Source organism: Oreochromis aureus, linkage group 9 (assembly GCF_013358895.1).
Source record: "Oreochromis aureus strain Israel breed Guangdong linkage group 9, ZZ_aureus, whole genome shotgun sequence".
NCBI classification, from domain to species: domain Eukaryota; kingdom Metazoa; phylum Chordata; class Actinopteri; order Cichliformes; family Cichlidae; genus Oreochromis; species Oreochromis aureus.
The window spans coordinates 11255570-11278310 of NC_052950.1; the positions used below are offsets into that span (position 1 = coordinate 11255570).

Here is a 22741-nt window from a genome sequence, read left to right on the forward strand (position 1 = left end):
TTCTTTGTATAACACTCAACATAAATACATAGAGTACATAATCTGCTGTGCAGCAAACTCAAGTATCCCTCATAACACATATGAGCTCTGTGTTCGAGTCACACTTAAAAGCACTCGGAAAGTTACATTTTCCAACATGCACAATAACATACACGTTATTGTGAAGCGTCAACCTGCTTAACTCAAACTTAATCAAATTGCTTGGTGAATAAATCCAACCAGCGAGTGACAATGAAAGTGAAAACCAAGCAAAAACAGAACAAATAAACGAAGACACAGAGCTCCAACACGGGGAGTGGAACTGCAAACAAACTGACTTACTCCTCCACTATCCCTCCGATCCCCATATCCAATATCGACAATTGCCCCATATTGTCACGGCTGCTGCTTCCAGGCCTGCGGTGCCTGCAGTGTGACAGAAGGGTAGTATTTGATTATCTGGGATGAGAACACTTTGGAAACCAGTGGACTTCCGCATTAATCAATCTGCTTCAAATCCTCATACCTGAAGTGGACGGCAATTACTGGCAGAAGCCATGTAAATGGGTATGAAAATGTTTTGGTAGACCACTGCTAATTTTACTCACTTATTGATTGAGTAATAGTCTGTAATATTGTAAATCTGTGCAGGTTTACTCATTTGATTATTCCAGTTTTTAATATAATGCCTCAAGCCACCTCAAGGAAGACCCCACAATATAAGAGTGAAAATGAAACAGAAACCTGGCTCAGGGAGGGGCAGCCATGTGAGCTGCCGGTGGATGAAGTGAAAGAGAAGGAAAAAAGGAGACAGGACCAAATACACACTACAGGATGGAGTGCCTCTGCTTCATTTAAGACTGCTTCAGTAAGCTGACATTAGTTTGCACACATGCAGGTGTTCTTCTCATTTCCATAACATCATTTGTACATGCCGCTGTCAAATAAGCCAAAGGGAAGTCCAGACTAACTTCTGAGTTATTAAGAAATTCAAGCTGGATGGAGGATCTGATGAACCTGCAACCAACAACCTAACAGCAGGTCTCCCTTCAGTTAGTGCTCAGGGTAACAGCAGGAGAAGGTCTGAGAGTAAATCCCCTCTATCAGCTTTATGAACTGGAAACACAGGAGAATTGGCATCATGACTACATGTGTGCATGAGAGATTTGGATGTTATGTAATGATTCGTGATTATGAATTATAGCAGCTTAGTGAATATCTCATCCTGGCGTTTGACAGATAAACAAACTCAATATTAGATTTAAAAGGCAGATGAAAAACTGCCAGAGTGGCTTTGAGCAACCCTCCCAAGATTTTTATTACTTGTTTGGGAACAACTCATTTGCAGCAAAACAGACCACACAGCAATATTAGCTGCATTTTGGAGCCAGCTGATGAGTTTTAAAAAGTTCCATATTACATTTTGGGTAATAGGAATCAAGACTGCTGTCAGCTTTTTAGTTTAAGTAGAGCATAAACTAATAAGCTGGTTCTCATCTAAACCTAATATTTCTTCCTTTAGCAGCTTAATGCCCCATTTTATTCACCTGCTTGATGCGGGGCAGGCAGGTTGATGAGAGCGTTTTTAGTGAAAACAATTAGCTAACAGATGCTAAACTGAGCCGTAAAGCAGTGACTCATTTTAATTAGTCACTAATTATTTAAGCCAACAACATTGAATTTTTAAAATTTGAATGCACATGACTCTGTGGAGCAGTTGGGCACAGGTGTAGAAAAGTGCAGACTTTGAAAAACAAATTGGAAGTGAAGCATACCAACGGGTTCTTCTCCACCTCTGCAGAGGGGATAAATAGCAGCAATGCAAAATACAAAATACTGTACTGGCTGTGAGATGTAGAGCGTAACAGACTGTCTTTTCAGTTTGCTGTTACAGAATGGACTTTATTGGCAGTGAAGATTATTCTGACTCTGAAACCGTGTGAAACTGAAGGACCTGAGCTGTGAACCTCGTATGTCTGACAGCCTGTGTTCATCATACATGCAAATGGAACATTTGAGCAGAAATCTATTTCTCATTAATTCATTTATTCACAGCCTCTCATTACAGACAATCAAATCGTTAAATGTCTCATCAGTCACACATGCAATGATAGTAATGCATTCATTCACTCAACCAGCCGCTTCCCTGTTTTCACCCCATTCATCAACCCTTCAGGTTGCACTTCACTGAGGTTCACAACTGCTGCTGATGAGAGCCAGCTTGTCAGGACAAGTGGCACACACACACTTGTATGCTAATGAGGCCTTTCCTGGTTGCTGTGGATGGAGCTGGTCAAAGATCAGACACAGTTCATCACAATATAATCACATCAATACGGTCAAAGAATTACAGAGTATAAAGCATAACTGTACTTTGTCACAGTTACAACTAAAATAGGCAGTTACATCCTTAAAGGTCCAGTAAGTCATTTTAAAGTTTCACTTCTGCATCTTCCTACAAGTTGATGCATTCTCATAAACTTCGAATGAGTGCATTAAAAATACATAGGAGCAGGCGCCAGTTTGTGGAAGCTGTATTCCAGAAGCCGCCATCTTGAATACAGAGCCCGAGGTGGACAACGCTGTTCTGCCTAATCATGTTTTATCTATGTATCTAGAGTACGGCCACATGTGTAGTGTCTTTATAAATCATGTTTTCATTTAAAGATCAAAGTATGACCATTTAACATTTATACATTTATATATTTTCATCATTTCTTTCTTATTATGGCTTTCTCCTCCTCCTCTTCATCTGCCTCTTCCTCCAACACTGCTGTTTCTGCTCCCTGATTTCCACCTCACCTTTCTGACTCGCCGGCTTGTATCAAACTCCTTTCACAAAGTTTTACAGCCTCCTCCAGAGTAAATAGATGTGCACACACATTGAGAGAGATGTAAACAACAGTGGACTAGAAGTCTACATTCACCACTGAACGTGGCTGTAGCTCAGGTGGCAGAGCAGGTCAGCCACTAATCAAAAGGTCGGTGGTTTGATCCCAGGCTGCCTCCTGGCTGCATGACAAATATCCTTGGGAAAGATACTAACCCCATGTTTGCCTACTGGTGGTGGTCAGAGGGTCTGGTGGCGCCAGTGTCCGGCAGCCTTGCCTCTGTCAGTGCGCCCCAGGGCAGCTGTGGCTACAATGTAGCTTGCCATTGCCTGTGTGTGAATGACTGAATGTAGTGTAAAGCGCTTTGGGGTCCTTAGGGACTAAGTAAAGCGCTATACAAATGCAGGCCATTTACCGAACGGCAGTCAGCGTTGTTTGTCCTACAGCGGCCACCATAGATAGGATTATGCAGAAAACAGAATTCATTTGATTGCAACCTACTGACATCTACAGCTAAGATTTTACACACTGTGCCTTTAAAATCAATGAACACGTGGAGTGATAAATGGGTTTTTTCACCTATTAACTTGGGGAAGTAAAGCAGACATAGATTAGTGGTAGTCTACCAGGATAAACTGTTTACTAAGTGCAATAAAGCTACACAGCCATCTGACAGCATTGTCTGCAGAGCACCTCAGCCGGTTTGCTAAACTGCTAAATGCTATCAAGCTAACAGTAAACCATGTGGAAAGCAACAAATTCATTCAACATTCAAGTAGTATACCTTTGTAGTATACCATCTTTGAGTGTTTCAACTGATTCAGCAACTCACACAATTCACTTCACCTGAATATTTTTTAAATTTGTTCCTCACCTCACTTGCTTCATGTTTCTATTAACGTGACATGAACATGCTTTAAGCAATTAGCTTCATATCACTAATTAATATCGGTCATGCATTTCTGTTGTTCACTACTTGAAAATAAATCTCTCCTCTCACTCATTACAGTGAGTCACTACTTCACCTCTGGCATGTCTCTTCAAAGTCTTGTTCACTGTAGGCCTCAGACCCAGTTAGCTTCCAGCCAGTCCACCCCAGCAGGTCACTGCATGCTTTATTCTTACTGGCTACAGTCAAGAGATGCTTTTAAGTCACAAGTGGACTAACAAACTAATGTGAAAATAAAGGAGTGGACACAGTTTCATTTACTGCCCCTTTAATTTGGAAATGCAGCAAAGCTGTTATTTATAGCTAATACTAACCAACCAGCTGAAAAGACACAGGCACCAAACATAAATGTAATAAATCTGGGATAATTAAGTCTGAGCATGTTCCTCATTGTACAACCAAAGGAATTAGCCATAAGGCAGAATATTCATTAAATTCTCTGCATGTGGGGGTTTAAATTAGCAAAATGCTAACAGGATGCAATTATTAGCTTTCCTTTCTTTAACTTAATGTTATAAGCAATGATCATTAAATACTTGTTTTGCCATCACAGTTTCAGCTGCTTTTCTATCCTTTTTTTTACCTCCTCCTCTCAAACCAAACCAAAAAGCAACTACATTAAAACAGCATTAAGAGAGTAAATTATGCAGGCAAAGCTGAGTTATTTTGAAGTGTGAGAGAAATAAATCGAAGTGTTAGCAGGTGGTGGTTGACAGCACTCCAGCTGAGCATTGGTTGGCTCTGTCTACGCTGTCATCTACTATCTGTTAAATTAGATAAATATAGGTGAGAAGAAATAGAAGATGAAGTAAAGTAGATGAGCTGCCAAAACTGTCCAGAAAGATTTAAAGCATAGGCGGAAGTGATAGGGATTTTAAAAAATCAGGGCCTTATTTTAGTTCCCCCTCATCATTATCACTGGGGCAGAAAGGTAATGAGTTTTTTTGAGGATATAATTAGATTAATTTCATGACATGACAAAAAACTTTCTGTTAGTTTGAACACAGGGAAAGATTAAATAATGCATCCTAAACAGGAAATTAGGGAAGCCTTGTCTGACTCTGTATCTATGCCTGCAGCTATATTGTGTCCTGTTTTTCTTTTGTTTTTTTTGTTTTTTTTTATCTCATCAGAGAAATTTAAAAGGGAAACAAATCATGAGTCCTCTTTGTCATGCTCTCTATCTACTGCAAGATGCCTCCCCTGTCTTTCCATGCAGATAAATGGTTCGAAATGCTGAGGTTTGTAAAGATAGATGTAGAGGAAGAGGGGAAAGACAGGACAAAGGGTGACTAAAAGCAATGAAAAGAGAAGTGAAATGCGCCTTGGCCAACCAAAGATGGGGATTTTTGTACAATTAACTTGGGTTAAACAAGATTGGACAGGAGTGTGCGGGTTTAGCTCAGTGGGATGAGCAGACAACTATATGCCGAATGGCTGAGAGCAGCCGACCCGGGTTCGAGTTCAACTCCCAGCCCTTTGCCGCATGTTTTTCTCTTCACTGTACCTGTCCAAATGGGAAAAAAAGCCCCAAAATATTTTTTTTTAAATAAGATTGGACAAAAGCACACAGCTGGAAGTATACTTGAAAGATTATATATGTATATGCTAATTATAATAGGCCTACAATAGAACCCTGAGGTACGCCCTTCAACAATAAACTAGATGTATTGATTTGCTGGCTAATCAATTCCCAACTTCCCTGCTTTAAACCAACTCAGCAAAAGATTTCAGACAAATTCACACCCAAACTCACACAGTATTAAGTTGTTCAATTTAAGAGCTGCTTCTGATGCTGAGTGCTGTAAAACACAGTGAAAACCCATTCAGTGTTTCTGGGGAAAAAATCTAAAGGCAGATGAGGTGAACCAAGTAAAATCTGCGTGTCTGAATAATTTTGAGTCTTATTCTTATCTGCAAACACCATTTAGTATGCATGACTGAATGATGTTTGCACCCTCTCTACTATATGAAGAGACTTTGAAGATCTCTCACTTTTTGGCTTTTCAAGGCATGCCGCCCCCCTGTGTTCACCAGCTGCAGGAAAAACAACTGATGCAAGCTAGATCAATGAGTGGATAACCCTCAGAAGGAAAATGTCTGTTTAGTTTGCTGTGACTTCTAAGGAAGAAGCAAGAGGTTACTGGATTTCTTTTATTATTATTATTTTAAGACCAGAGATCTGTGAAAACAGTTATTTTCTGATTTTTCTTTAAATTATAATCAGTGTAGAAACAAATTTGGCAAAAATCAAAAGTTAATTGGGGTTGGGTGAGGAGGTAAAGCAGTAGTGTTTACCAAGATGGTCCAAAATTAAAGCCACCTGTTTTTAGGAAATCCTTCTTCCCTGTTTGGTCTTCCTTCTGTGCTAAGATCCAGGAGAATTCACAGCTTCTCAAACAGTGACTGAGGTTATCGTGCCAAGGTCACCGAGACAGCTGAGGAGGTGATAGCTTTTCCTTCACTTAAATAGAAAGCTTTTTAACTACAGCAGAAGCAGAAGCAATCTTAAAGTGAAAGCCAGAAATGAGCTGAGATTTGAGCAAACACTGAGCAAATGGATGGAACGGGGATTTCTGTCTAATGCTTTAGGTAACATTTGCTCCCATTATTGTTGAATGAATTCTGAGACCTTTGGATCCTTCCTATAGTCAAACAAAACTTGGGGAACAAACAGATTGAGATGATTAGTAGCCTCAAATGTGTTTCTGCCAAGAGGATGTTGCTACTTATCTCCAACCCTCTTTCCTGATTTAGTTTATTTTCTCTTTGACTCAGAAGGTTACCCACACATTGGTTGTTTCCCTTTGGTTTCCAGAAATCTTCCCCCAACAATTGGCTTTTCGACTGTGATAAAAATTTTTATGATACTAAAGCCAATGTGCCAGAAATACTTCTCCTTCTTCCTGAAATTAATGCTGAACTGGCATTCTTAGAGCAGAAACCAGAATTTGTAATTCATTAACACTGATTTCCCAAGCCCTTTCCAGCAGTAATAACTGTGACACACAGACAGACACGCTGTCAATCATTCTTATTATCACTGGAGCTGTGTGACCTTCTAACAGGCAGCTGGAGTGCAGTGGTAATTGTGGGGTACTGATCGAACAAAAAGGCAACGGGAGGATGTTGTTGTGATAGAAAGGCCAACCTGTTTGGGTCATGTGAAGTTACACCGCAAAAAACTCCAAAAGAAAAGGCCAAAAAGAAAAACTGTCCTGGTGAGCTTTTTTTGGCGCTCCATTGTGTGATCCCTGGAATAAACTGTAAAACAGTAAATCCTGTATCGATTTTGCTCAGTGCTCTGTCTGAGAAACTGGCCTTTTATAGCAGACACAGAGAGTTTATGGTCCCTGCACTAGCTTTGTTTTTTCCAGATTTCATTAAGAAGTTCAGAGTACATATTTATTTGTAGTGCAGATTCAATTCTGTGCCAAGGTCCTTTTTTATTTGTCACTCATTTATTATACAGTGCAGATTTTTCAATATTTCATTGTTAGCCTCCCAAATGCATTTTACTCTCGCCGCTGGAAATTTCACAGACGGCGTTCTGCATCGGTGGTGACCTTCACACTAAAAGTTGACCTCGACTGGCTGATATTTTAAGTATTTCCACATTCATTTACTGTTTAAAATTGTCCCATATGAAAACAAGGGACTGTTTTCAAACATGTTTATTCAAGGATTTCTAATTAGAAAAAAAAAACTCACAATTGCCTCGAGGCGACTGTTGTTGTGATTTGGTGCTATATAAATAATAAAATTGATAAAACTGAAAAAGCTGAACCTGCTGGCCACACATCCATAGAGTTGACAGTGATAATTGTCTGTTGGTCTATTAATATGACATTATACACAGTTTGAGCCACATGACCTGTTTGAGCTCTAAACATTATAATTACATGTTCTCTTAAAGGGAACTCAGAGGTTGCCAGCATAAACTCCTAACTCAGAAAATCAGTAGATGGCACAGCTGTTGTTGTCCACTCCAGACTACCTGCCATATGTCTCTTAACTTTTTCCGCTTTAGGCTTCCGCTCTTCCTCGTTAATTAATAACTTGAGCAATAACTCTGTTGCAGCTAGTTTGAAAATTCTCGTTTGAAATTATGAACTCAAATCCATCAAATATTGTCGCCATATTTGGAGACATCGCTCAAAGCACAACGTGGCATCTGTCAATGACAGGAGGGTTCCTTCTAAAGAAAAATAAATCTGGATTTCTCAGCAGTCAACCATAGAAGCCAGCTGCTGCTGCTGCTGTTGCAGAAGGCTCAGCATTGATGAAAAGCTTCAGATGTTTATTGCAGATCTGAAAATGCCCTAACTCCCAAGAGACGCACCTGGCAGACACACAATGTGACTTTTTTATGGATTCAGCTTGCTTTGGAAAGCCATTTCTCTCCGAGACAAAGGAAATCATTTTACACCGAGATGACAGAAGTGAAATTGCAAAAAATGGTGATCAGTTTCTATTCTCACTCGGCCCCCATTGGAACAAGCCTTAGGGATTTACAGTGAGGCACAGCCACAGTGACGGACTGCTGAGTGATTATTATGCACCTACCAGCTGAAGTGCCAGGTGAGGCAAACAGAAATTAATTCAGGGACTCTGTGAAGGAGACTAAACAATAGAGACGTTGGCAGAAAAAAACCATTGGGGAGTTTGAAAAGGAACAAAGGAGGTAAATTTGGAGGGAGGTGATTGTTCTAACGTTGGCACCGTTTCTTTCTGGATCCCAAACTGGTTTTTCATGGCTAAAATTAAACAAGAGTAAAGATTAGAAAGTAATACTATTAGAGCCTGACCCATTTAACTGATTTTATCAGCCAATATTAGCTTTACTGGTTGAGCATTTATAACAGACGTTAAATAAAAATTTAATAAGCAAAGAAGAGAATGACTGTAAAAACAAAAATATGCATCAACAACACCTTTTACCACCAGAGGGCACTAAGCAACCTGTTGGAAACAGGTATTTGGCACAAACAGGATAACCAGCTGATCCAAGCAGATTCTGGCAAGCTTAAACCAGTGAATAAAACATTATAAATGTTGAGAAAATCTGTGTATGTTTATTGTATATGACAAAAAAGAAAATATTGGTCAATATCTTGTAATATTAGATTTTTAAATTAACAAATATGGATATCAGTCTTAAAAATCATCTCTCATAGGCTATAACTGCTCCTTCACTTCAGTACAGATTAAACCCAGGGGGGGTTTCCGCTCTCCTAACGGGTCTGAACTGTTTCCCCTAACTAATGGAAACTGATGGAGTTATGGAAACTCCCATCCAAATATCCATCCATCATTTTTGTAACTTTCCGAAACTGACCCGTGATTCACACCCACTTCAAGCCATGACTGGACAGCACTACATGGGTGAGAAAACAAGCCAGAATGCTTCCACTCTTGGTGAGACTGTTTACAGAAGGTATAAATAATTGGTCTAACAACACAAGCTGTTTCTCTGCTCCCACCATGACCCCGTTTAGGCTTGAGAAGAAGTGTCCAGGCTGTTTCTATCAAGAGTGGAGTCTTCCCTCTGGGGGGATCTGAGGGTCAGGCAGGAGGGAGAGGAAGACGAGACTGGAGAATGAGACAGATGTGCAAGACACAGAGGAACTCTGGGCAAACAAAAGCAGGAAGATGAGGAGGAGAAGAGGGGGACTACTGGATGGCCACGACGGAGACAGACAGAAATAAAATACCAGCGGTGGAGAAGAGAGAAACCATGACAAGGGATTTTCCGCAGATAAATGCTCTTCTTACCCTTCCCATTATACTGTTTGTATAAATGTAGGGCGCCAGCAGTTGAGGTGGTGGAGCAGCATGTCGTGGGTGAATGTGAGACACTGCAATGGGCTTCCGGGATAACGACTCTATATAAATGCAGTCCATTTACCATGTGGAGAGGAAAATTACAGCCAGGCTTCAGCAGAAAACGGGCCCCTATGGGGGCAATCTGTCGATGAGCTATCACGGCTTGTTTGTGGGAGCGCCGAGCATTCGACATTTCTGTCTGTCGGGGAGTATCTAAATGAAGCACTTTCATTTAAAGTGGACCAACTGCGCTCTTCCTCATTTTCTGCCATATATACACGGTGACAATTGTGGATGCTCACATTAAACAAAGTTTCAAATAGTGAGGTCAGTGAATGTACGATAAATCCACTGAGACGAACACTGAAGCTTCAGATGAATCCAAACACACCACGGATCGACAGGTTATCCTCCTCTTCGATATTTGTGATGTCATTTATGATGAAGATATTCTTAATATGGTTGTCACACAGATCTGGAGTTTTTCCTTCCCACTGTCACTAAGTGCTTCCTCAGAGAGTGTCATTTGATTGTCGGAGGTTTTCTTTGTATTATTAAAACTGAACTCAATGAGCTGTAAATCATACAAAGTTACTGTAACAGAGTTCGAGACTAAAGTAAAGGTTATGCCCAAAGTGCTGAGTTTAGCTGTTTGATTACATATAACGTTTCCATTTAATTTTCATACATAAGTACGCTGTAAAATGTTACATTTTATGGAATCTAGTCAAATGAAATGTAATTGGTTGGTAATAAATTGAGTTTATATCAAGTGCGTTTTCCTTAATGATTATTTTTTTGAGTTTATATAGCTCAACTGCATTTTACTCAGAAGTATTGCTCCATGTGCGTTGAGGGTGAAGGATATTTTTGAGTGCAGATATACTTCAAATGCTTTATTTCCAGCTTACATGAGCATTAAGAGTTGTGCTCTTACACAGATCATCAGTTGCTGGTTATGGATGGATGCTGACGGGAAGATGGATGTGATGATTAAAAAAATCTGGGAACACGCAGAATCAGCACAACTGCTCTTCTTCAACTGTAAAAACCACACTAGAATTCAGACTTCCATCTGTTTTTCCTCACTCTACAACCTCAGACAAGCATTTAATTTCAAAACTACAAAGATACAAACAGCCTGAAGCCACTTTCTGTCGCCTTATTTGAAAAAAGACAAAACCAGCTTCACACCACGGATTTACACACCATCGGGACACGTCAGCCGCTTTATGTCGGGTTTGAAACAAACGTCAAATGGCCTGGAGACGGCAAACGGTTGCATAGATACAAAGAACAAGACAAAGCTGTAAATCCAGAGGTTTGCTAAAAAAAAACAAAACACCTCTTCTTCCCAAAGAAAAGTCCAAAACTGGCTCAGTGACAAATCTGAGATCTCTGGCCCCATGATGAGATCTCAACAGGCACTCATGCTCGATCTAACTGAGCATTTTAACTTCAATTTTCTCTCCCCTTCAGTCAGAATGGAAAAAAAGTTGCACTTTCCCTCAAATGTCCAAAGTTGTTGAGGGACTGCAGCAGTAAACAAACACACACACACACACACACACACACACACACACACACACACACAGCAGAGATCTGTGGTAAACATGTCAACTTGTCCTGGCCATTAATTAGAGCCCTTTGGCACCATCTTTGCAGTAAGAAGCCAGAACACAGCAGAGAACTGCATTACCATGGTGACTGTGGCCAAAATCTCATCCAGGATGTGGATGGATATACAGCTGGACAGATAAATAGAGATCTGACGTGAGGAAATTATGTATACATCCAGACAAATCCCTTTACATTAAATTCCTCCATCAATCCTTGTACTTTAGAAAATGCTGTGACATGGTGGCGAGCTACGTCAGCATCCAATCAGTGATTTACACAGTGCTGAAGAAAGCCAGATTGACATTTAGCCTCGTTCCCCACAGATTATATTAAGGGGCTTCAGCTGTAAAAAGCTCTCTTTCTGTCAGCTGGTTGTCCAGGACCGTGAGAGACCTCTGCCACGGACAGTGCCAAAAAAATGCTCATCTGTCTGCCTGAGAGACAGGAGGGTGAAAGGGAAAGGACAGCAGAAGAAGCACAGAGGGGAAAACACAGGCAAGGAGAAAGTTTGTCATGCAAAACCCGGAGTCACTCTATCACAAATTTAAATTGTGAGGCTTAGTCAGAGGCTCGGCACAGACCGGAGTGCTCTGAGGGCATTAATGAATCCAAGACCTTTAATGATCATCTTTCTTAGCGCCCGGTACCTCAGAGAGCGATAGCACGAGTGCAGGAGTCCTTCTGCAAAAGTGTTAAATTAAAAGTTAGCCGAATCAAATTCTGACTCATGCAAATTCGGCTGGCCACTTAGCTTATAATAACCAATTATGTATTATGAATGAATTTTAATGCAGTGGACTGCTGGGTGCTGAAAACACAGGAATGATAAAACTGACTGCTGCGAATAATTATTCATTACAGTTCCCATTGCATGTTACTTTACCAAAGAAAGCCTGGCTGTTGCATCACTTGTGACAGTGCTAAAGCCCCAGTGCCCACACATTACACCTGTATTTGTTAGATTTAGAAACACAACATTTAGATGCATTTAGATGTTCTTATTTTGGTGTGAGAGCTTCAGCCATGCCATCTTTTCAGTGAAGCCTACCAGTGTGTGGCTTAGTGAGCAGAAATTTACCAAATATTTCTTAAAATATAGGAAATAGAAGGAAGTTCCAGAATTTAAAATGTACTAATGCCAACTGGTGCCTGAAAAAATGAATCCCATCATTGTAGAGCAGGACTAAAGCGAACTGACTTGAGGAGCTGCAGAGGACCATGCAGAACTTCTCCTTGAACTCTGCAATTAGATCAGTGAAAAAATCTGCACACTTCAGTACCTCAGTTAAGAAACTTTAAAGTCTTTAGATATACTGGGAGCACACGTAAGTTTTACTGGGGATGTACATGTCAGTGGGAAATCTGCACTGTAACTTCATCATATCCGCAAACCCATCTGAAATCCTAAACCATAACCTACTGCCTGGCCTTGACATCCACTTCTCAAGAAATGTGACTACACCTTGGGCCAGTGCAACCACAGCTATTGTGATTGGTCAATTCAGTTTCCTCCAGTGTATTTCTACAGTTTTTGAATTTATCCATGAGAGAATAACAATCATCGTCTCAGTATGAGAAAATATAATCATAACAGAAAAACCTCCAACCATCAAATGACCACCCTTTAGCAAACAATTGGTGACAGTGGGAAGGGAAAACTCCCTTTTAACAGGAAGAAACTCAATTCCAATCAATTCAATTCAATTTTATTTATATACCGCCAAATCACAACAACAGTCGCCCCAAGGCTCAAGACTTGGGTGTTCGTCTTGTAATCGGAAGGTTGCCGGGTCGAGCCCCGGCTCAGACAGTCTCGGTCGTTGTGTCCTTGGGCAAGACACTTCACCTACCGCCTACTGGTGTTGGCCAGAGGGGCCGATGGCGCGATATGGCAGCCTCGCCTCTGTCAGTCTGCCCCAGGGCAGCTGTGGCTACAACTGTAGCTTGCCTTCACCGGTGTATGAATGTGAGAGTGAATGAATAGTGGTATTGTAAAGCGCTTTGAGGGGTCCCGAAAAGCACTATATAAATGCAATCCATTATTATTATTATTATTATTATATTGTACAGTAGATCGTACAAAACTCGTCAGAACCCGATTAAGGGAGGTCCAGCCATCTGCCATGACCGGTTGGGGGTGAGGGGAGGAAGAGAGGTTAAAATGAAAAGGACAAAAAAGTGGCCTACCCAAAACATAGTCTCCTAGGTTCCCAGTGAGTGGGGACCCAGATGGGAAATAAAGAAATATGTGTGGCTCGTGGTAAATAACACAAAATACAGCAGCACAGATGTAAATGTGAGCAACAATGTTAGCTGCTTAAGTAGGTTACATCATTGGCTCTGCAATGAGTCTAAATCAGTAACACTAGTGCGGAAGTACTTTAAACCTGCATTCTGCCTAATGACCTGAAGGGGGCATCTCCTCTGATTTAAAATAAAATGGCTCATTGCATAGAGTTCTTTTTAACTGACTACTGCAGAAAATGAGTTTGTGGTCTCAGTTACAAGTTTCAGGTATTTAGGAGTGTGACAAGAAGGCGACTTGGGGTTTCACGGCTCATCCGAGGTTTGAAAGAGAAGAGACACCCTCCATGTCCACTGGGAACAACCATCATTTAACAGAGGGGGTGACTTATGACACCAACTGTCAGTCACCTACAATGCAGTCATGTGCCTCAATCCCCACTCGCATTCTGGGTTAGATGAAGAACAGTATGGAGTTGATTTTGTAAAATTAAGGTAAAATGTGTAAAAAAAACAAAACAAAACAAAACAAAACAAAACAATATCCTTTGTTGCTTAATAAGGAAATCTTGCACAAAAATGCCGACATGTAACGTCCTCGTTGAACTTGTGGCTTCAGAGTGGGATTCAACAAATCACTACAGTGGTTACTTCTATCATTTATATACAGTCTATGACACAAATTTGCATCAAACAATTAAGGAAAATTAGACATAAACCATAAACTTTTCCTTCATTTTGTGTGCCAGGTTTCTATTGGCCGATCGCCTACTCATCACCGCCTGAGCGGCACAAACCGTCGGAAATAACTTCAGAGGTCGGCGGCGCCGTTGTCACATCCTGTCTGAAAGCCCTTTAAGGGACCGCACAGACATTAAGCAGGTCTGAACATTAAAAGCAAAGCCCTCCCCAGCATTATTAATATTAATAAACTCCTCTTGACTACAAGAAAAACTCAACTGTGGACTCCAGTAACACTACAAGACTCCAAATGGAAAGGTCAGGATAGGGTTTTGAAATATGTCAGACAGAATCAGAGAAATCATCCTTTTCATTTCACAATCTTCTTCCTTGTCAGAAGCTGGCAGATAACCCCACCCCCCACACCGCTGCGAATCAGCCACCGGGGGCTCTGTTGCAGACTTGTGTTACGCAAGCCTGGGATAATTTATTCTCCAGGTTTTGCTTCAAGTAGAAATGAAATGAGGAGGGAGATGAAGAGGTCTTGTGAGGTTTCTTGGCTCTACGTCCACAACCACAGATTTCTTCTCTTTTTTGGCCATTTTGAAACTCATTCTGACTCAAGTGGCAGCACTCGAGGGGTTTCATCAGACGTCTTTCACATGTCCAGTTCTCTCTGCAACACCTGAAGCTGACTTTGATTACTTTGACTGAAATCTTTCTCTGTATCTACAAAATGCACAGTAGTTTAATGGCAGTAACCAAAATGATCACAAATACAACAAAACTACTCTAAGACAAGGTTTGATTTACGTTAAAACTTTACCCAATCCCTGTTGAAAGCCCCCTTCCTCTATATCATTTCTAGACTGTCTCTTCCCTTTCTAATGTCTTAGATCTGGCACGATACAACAGTCTGTGATATCATCAGCATCGCAGATCTTGCAGGCTTTGTGAATGATCCCTTCTCACAGCTGCTGCAAACCCCGTTCTGTGCTGAAGAAATTTAAACAAACAGCTTCAACACAAGCAAACAGCCATGTTTCCTTTCAGGCTCTGGTGAACTGTTAAAGATGTACAGTCATGGTTGGAGATAAGCTTCCTCAATCTGAACAAAACCAACGTAGAAATTATTTACTTCTAGCAATCCAGCCTGTTAGATGGGTATGACAGCTAAGAAAGGCCTCTCAGCCTCTTACTGCCACATGGTTGTAAGAAACCCTGGTGTGATTGTTCACTGTGCTTTAAAATCTGATGAACAGATTAGATCTGTTGTTAAGACAAGTGTATTTCAAAGGCTCTTCTGTAAGGTGAGGTAGGCCTCCAAGCAACATGACTTTGAGAGACTAATTCATGCTTTTATTACCTCTTGATTAGACTATTGTAATCCTGTAGATGTTTGCTCAGTTGTGACTTGAGGTACTGAGGTCTACAATCAGCTTGTCTTAAATATTCCTAGATCCAGGCTTTAAAGCAGAGGTGTCAGAGGCTTTTCTGGTGTTACATAAGAGCTGTCCAGTCTCTCAATCACTTTAAAACACTGTTAAAAACTAGTTTACAGGTTCTAGTTGAGCAGTCTTGTTTACTTGTATTTGATTTTTACTCTATATTTCTTGTCATTTTAGTGACTGTTATTCACAGTGTATGTTTTGTACAACTTGTACAGAACAACGTGCTATAGAAATAAACTGTATGTATTTTTAATAAGTGACTGGGCGACTGAAAACATTTTGTCCTCTGTGGATAAAATGACACATTGTCATTAAGCATGGCATCAGTAACTGGTGTCAGTCTATCATTGCACATTCAGCTTACTTCCCATTTCCAGTCGAGCTCATTAGAGCCGGTTCTGCAGACGGGAAACCTTCCCTCTGTCCGGTCTCCAGGTAACTCTGCCCTCTTGCTGTGTAGCTGTGAAACAAGCAGCAATGACGGCCGCTGTAAATATTAGCTAATGAGCTGCTGGTTTGCGGCGTCCTCACATTATTTGACCTGCAGGAGCTTTTGTGCCTCGAAGAGCACAACGAGCTTTTCTTCATCTCCATTAAGCTTCAGTCCTCACTCCTGCAGTTTGTCCTGTGAGGCTGCATCATTTAGATCGGTGAGAAGGAAAACATTTCAGTATTTTTACTACATGATAACCTCTATGTTTATTTGTTTCATCTATGAATCACTAATGCACATAACGTTAAAATTATCCAAATGTTTTTTGTTTTTAAATGCACATGTAAATCCTGTGCATTTAAGAGACAGACATGACTAATGGATCCATCAGCAACACTGCACAGTAGCCCGGACTCAGGAAGACCTCGGCATTAGACTTTGATATGAGCAGGATGAGCGGGGAGACAAAGTTCAAGCCCCTCATGGTGCATGAAACTTTAACAGGTATCTGAAAGATTAATAACACTCTAAACATGCTGTCACCGCTGTTACAGCTGAGCAGTAACAGCGTCAGCGGATCAGCGACTCGTTCACGAGTAAAACTGAAAGCTTTCTCACACCATCGGTTTTCACTCACACGTGCCCTTTCTTGGGTATAATGACGCAGATGCAGATGTCTGATTAACCTGGGAGAGGACTGCAGCGTTGGACAGTTATTATGACACTTCACCTGTGGGAACAGGTCGGGTATCTCACCATTATAACTTCCAGTGGAACTTTTGTTTTCGTGTGTTTGATATTTTTCTTAACAAATCTCATAAAAACATGAAAAACTACCAGCGTGCTACTCTCAAACCTGAGGCCATTAATCTCTGTTAAGGACACAGGATTATTTTTAAATTGACTGGATCTTGTGAAAAGCATATATTTCAAAGCATGGGTTTTTTTTCACAACCTTGTTTCAAGGCAATACCATAATATTAAATAAGCCAGTGAGCTTTTAACAGCCACACTTAGCTTTAGAAATAAAAGGTTGTTTTTTATTGGTAAACAAAATGGTTCTTATATAGTGCTTTTCTACTCTGTATGCAACATGCCTCATTCATGAAAGCACATTTTCTACTTGTAAGAGCTCTCTGTCTTATAGTCATGCACATCAAATGCTTCAGTATCTTCCCCATATAGACTACAGAGCCAGGGCTCTAACTACCAACCTTCCAATTACTTTACAACTTGCTCTACCCCATTCATACTTTCTCACTGCAAAGGAAAACACCTCAGGGCTCCCCTTCTCCTGAACCACCCACAAGCTTGCAGCACCTGGTATCCCCAGGCTGTCTCCAATCCTAGTACTAACCAGGCCCAACGCTGCTTAGCTTCTGGGACCAGTTTCACCACGGTGAAGTGGCTTTAATCACAGCACATCATTTTCAAAAATCATTCAAGTCAACTTAAATCCAACAGCTGGCTTTGGCTTTTTGTGAAATATGTTGACAAGAAAACAAAAACAAGCTTTTTTTTTCTTTTTTTTTATTCACCCCAGGGATGAAACAAATATCTCAGCCTAAGCCTGGTCTAAGTTGAGTTTGGCTTTGCTGACTGCCACCACGCTTGATGACACTGACCAGTGGCAGTGGCATTTATTTGTTGTGTCACATCAGTTTTGCACTAGTAAAATGTTCAAAGATAGTGTGAGCTAGAGCTGAGGGAGCCTGTAAAAACATGGTTATTTTTGGTTCCCTGACAGTAAACGGTGAGAAAACACTCAAATGAAAATATGCTTCTTCTTCTTTTGCCTTAAGTTGCATTTTCCTTTATTCATTATTTACTCCAACTTCAGCAGTCAGCATTAAACAAATGACTTCTCTTGATTCCTAAACTGCAGCGAATGTCTGCCTCGTCTAGATGATAAGACCTCTATATATAGTAACATCCACATGGGGGAAAAAACGGTAGCCGCATGCATTAAAAAAGAGCTCCATGCTATAATCTCCCAGCAGGTCTATGAATAGCATTTTAAAAGAGCTTTAAAACACATTTTCACAGCATTGGGTTTTTTTCGTTTCTTCTTCTTCACATGGTGCTGAAACAGAGGGGCCCCGGGGCTTTTTCCCCTCGCTGTCAGAAAGTATGAATAACTGTTTACTGTGCTTAGCAGATGCCTCACAGTCAGGGGGAATCACTCTCTTTCTGCAGCACAGATGGGGACCCTCTCCTCTACTTTCAGCTGCACCCAATACGCCAGACTTCCACTAAAAGGAAGCGATTGGTGGGGACTCAGTGCGGTGTGTTCGGGTTTTCTTTGAACGCATCTGGTTTCTCTCCCTAATAGGGAGCTTGATGGGAAAATCTTTTGGTGCAGACAAGAGGTGTCACAGGAAACCGCTGCTGTGCGTCCTTACGTCATGGGAATATAACTTGTTGTAGCAGCATCTGCGGCTATTCCGCCATCTCTCCAGTCTGAGTGCATGCATAATAATATTTATTTTTCTTTGGCTTTTTATTGCAACAGACTGGGAATTTTGGAAGGACGATCATGTCAGAAAATGTCCATCTAAGTTTTGCTTGGCCTTACAGCGCTGACAGCTGTTACATGGCAGAGGTCCAGGGGACTGTGGGCTGAAGGTCCTGGCAAGACACTGACCACATCCTCCAGCATACAGCAAGCTTAACTGGCATTAAAATGCCACTAAAAAAAACTTTCTGCAGTGTGTTAGACCCAGCCTTTTTCATTTATCCACCTCAGGTGTACAGAGGTAGCTACTACAAAAGAAGTCCTTAAAAATCAAAACCTGGGTAAGCTGGGTATTTTCAGTGAGTGTCAAGATGGTGCCAAAACAATATAACAGCTCAATAGATCGTGGAAAGAGTCTCTGCAACTGAACTCCTCTTCATCACCGAGTCATTGTGTGGATTACACCTCCCTGATTTTGATGGTGCTTTGGATATAGGCTGTTAAAATGGCTCAGAGTCACAACAGCAGGTTATTGAGGTTCAAGTTAAAACTGATGGCCACCACCACTGAGCACTCTGTCAATACAGAGCAAAACACAACCCATCCATCAGAACATCTACATCTGGCACCCCACAGAAACCTGATTTCATACATGATTTTACTCTTGTACCAGAAGAAAAAACAAAAAAAAAAAACCCCACTGGCCCTGATATATAGGTCAGGTCTGTCCACTGGGGCATGATGCCATGATACAACACTGCTTATCCTCCCTTCAGTGCATGAGTTATGAGATATGATAGATGTTCCTGACACTTCCTAGAGAACACGACTGTGTGCGCTCTGCAGCTGGGCAGTGCAGAGGAGCGCATTAATACAACAGACCAAAGCAGGGGCATTTGCATTTGCAGATGTAAATGTGCAGCACGGAATCAGAGAATGGCATCCTGCTCCAGTGCGCATATATGAAGATACATGGAAAACAACTCTGGCTGCAAAGAGCTGTTTTTATGTGAAGCAATTTCTATTACAGCTCAGACAGAACGAGGAGGAGATTTCAGTGATAGTTAGATAAAAACAGCCAATCAAATACTCACTTAAAACCCCAACAACAAAAAGTTTCAGCACCGCGAACTCATTTATATCCATCACGCTGCGAGAATCCAGTCAGACTTGAATGAAAGCTCAGCTGCAGCTCCGCGGAAATGTACATTTAAAGCGATCCATACTTGAAATTATCCCAAAAGAGCGTGTTCCATCATGCTGTCAGAGAAGGAGGGTGTTTTTTAAAGGGGGGAAGAAAAGACGCCAAAAAACGAAGAAAAAGGGAAAAAAAATGAAAAGAAAGAAATCGGATGCCAGAGCGCGATTATGGACTGTCCTCGTGATGATCGCGGAGCTTCTCTGTGCCGTCAGGAGTCAGAGCTCAGGACCGTAAACCCGTCCTGCATCCTCAGGAGGGAGGGGAGGGGAGGGGGCGCAGTCACACCGGATCACATAGTGTTTACCAATTAATTCTCAGCAGGCGGCTGGAGACATTTAAAAGTGAGACTCGGAATTGTAGTTGATATGTAAATGACATAATAAGGATTCATCAGGAGCAAATAAAAACAGGTCACCCCCCACCACCAATAACCTCCAATAACAGGCCTATTCTGTATTTGAACACATGCTCACATAATTCGGCTTAAAAGAGCTTTCATAGTCTTTCCAAATGAAACGAAATAATTATATTTGTACGTTTTAATTATCGTGTAGTTACGATGGTCTAAATGTTGCTCCACTTTAGGTGACAGCGACCCAAACTTTTTTTTCGATGAAGCAATACTGACCTCGTGTGGTTTCTTTTCACACTGCACCCTCAATCAGTCTGCCTGGATTAACAACAGAAAATGATTAAAGCCTTGTGTAACATTAAGATTACGCAACAGCTGAGCGCACTCAAATTCAAATTAAACATGTCCTGATTGTGTTTGGATTTAAAGGATTTTGATGGGAAGCCCTTTCAGCCCTCCCCCCCATTTAGTCTATTTAACAAAGTGGATCAGCCAGTTTATCAGTTGAATTAGGGTAGAGTATTGTCATTGCTCTGTAGTTAACTGTTACGGTCTATCATCAGCTCTGTTTTGCATGCCTAAGGTGCAGTAAATAATTTTTTTGTCTATAAAAAATAGTTATTGTACTCATAAATATACCCTGATTACTGTCTTCCGACAAACTGATGCATTGTCATAAGCTTATTATTAATCCATTGAAAATACATAGGAGTAGGCACAGTTTGTGGATGCCATGTTGAATATAGTGGTCAAAATGGATATCTGCCTACTTTTGTTTTATGTATGCAGTTAGAGACTGGCAACATACATCCTCCTTATTATGTCATTTACACATATGTTTATCCATCTATTACTGTTACACCATGTGCAGCTATCACTGCTGCTACATCACTGAGAGCAATAATCATAGTCAGAATATCTGTATTTATGAAGGAAGATTAATGCTATAACAATGATGAATTAAGCACTTGTTAATACCTTATTAATACCCTAGTAAAGCTGAATAGTGTGACATTATTATAAACTCCAACCAGTTTGATTTAATTCTCACATCAAATGAGAGTTTATTTGCTAAGTGTCCAACAATGTTAGCTCTATTTCAAAGAAAATGTATGCAGGATAAAAGCAGCTAGCAGAGGCTAACAGCTGCAAAAATATCAGTTTTGACCTACAGAAAAATGTAGGATATCCTCAACAGCTCACCTCACCGCTACTGTCATTGGATAGAAGTGAGCTCCACTGACTCATCAACTGGGACTCCTTTCACAAAGATTTACAGCCTCCTCCAGAGTAAATAGACGTGGGCAAATACTGCGAGCTGAGGTAAACAGCAGACTGACAACCTAACGCACTACAGATGAATGGCAGCCACTTATTTGTCCTACAGCAGCTACTGTAGATAGGATTATGCACTTGGCAGGGGTAAGAAAACAAAATTTAGCTGACAGTGAACTACTGACATCTAGTGGTGAGATTTTTAACAATGCACCTTTAATTTATACTGAAACTAGTTCTACTCTTTTGAGGTTTTAGCCCACTAACCAGACCTTTTGCAGCTTATTTTAATATTTTGCTTTTGGTTTTATGTCTTGATTGACACCAGTAAAGTTACATTTTCACTTTGATCCTTGTACAAACAACAGCCTCCTGCATTCGTTATCACATGGGCAACAAAATGTTGCAACAAGAGCAGGAAGATGGTGCTGTTATCCGTGCTGAAACTGTTTCTGGCAGTTGGTGTGAAAGCTGTGAGCCTGAAAGGACGAACAGTAAATCAACAACAAAAACCAGAAAAGCCACATGCGAAATGATTTTGCAAAGAAATAGAAAGAGAAAACTGTTGTCAGGTGAGAGAACAAATCACCCAGAACACCCCTTTGGAAAAACCCAAGGACCGACTGCAACTGGAAAAATGACTGCAATACTATTTTTCAAAGCATTTGAAAGAATAAACCTAAGTGTGTGTTTTTGTATCAAAAATAACCTCAAGTTATTCACTTGAGTTATTCACATTATTTGTGAGATGAATCATCATCAGTTTGCAAATTTCTGAACATTTTAACGACCACAAAATCACTGTTGCTTTTACTTCTCACAACAATTAGTTAACCACACCTTTTAGCTTTTCATGTATTTTGAGACTTGTTATTTATATGTGCTATAGGCTATAAATACAATAGATGTGACAGCACACAATAGTGTCTGTTTGAAGTATATTTTTTCATTTCCAAAAAAAAACTATTACACATATATATATGTGTAATGTGTAATATAACACAGTTCAGTGGGCTACATACTGAACTTAGTCAGAAACAATGTATCGATCCTATCTGATACCAATACCAGGTTAGTATCAATGCCGTCGATATTTGGATCAATCTGCCCCACCTCTACCACATAGCACAGGGTCTGCAGAATGCAGGGGTGTGTTCAGGAGTTTGGGCATAGGGGGGCGGCTCCACCTTAAATTAGATTCGTTTGAGGACATTTTTATGGACATTTGTAATGTTAGGCCACTTAAGCAGGATTATGACTTTCATTTAAGTAAACTGTATAAGGGCACAAGGCTGCACATGAGCCTGAAATTTTGCCAACCAATTTTTCTACTGTACACTCTATTTCTGATCAACTATTCAGATTTCTCTTTCTTCTTTGTTCTGTCACCCCATTAAAAAAAAATCCTGCAAACGCCCCGGACAGAAGGCCTTGTAAAAGTACT

At 40.7% G+C, this 22741-nt stretch overlaps 1 protein-coding gene across 1 annotated transcript in view; it reads right to left on the reverse strand.

Annotated features, from left to right (window-relative positions):
- LOC116312677 (receptor activity-modifying protein 3-like) overlaps positions 1–19909 on the reverse strand; it is a 36359-nt gene extending 16450 nt beyond the window's left edge. Inside the window, exon 1 of the mRNA XM_031730131.2 lies at positions 19564–19909. Within this exon, the coding sequence (XP_031585991.1) occupies positions 19564–19615 (52 nt within the window). The 5' untranslated portion in view covers positions 19616–19909. The remainder of the gene's footprint in view (positions 1–19563) is intronic.
- Positions 19910–22741: the final 2832 nt, after the last annotated feature.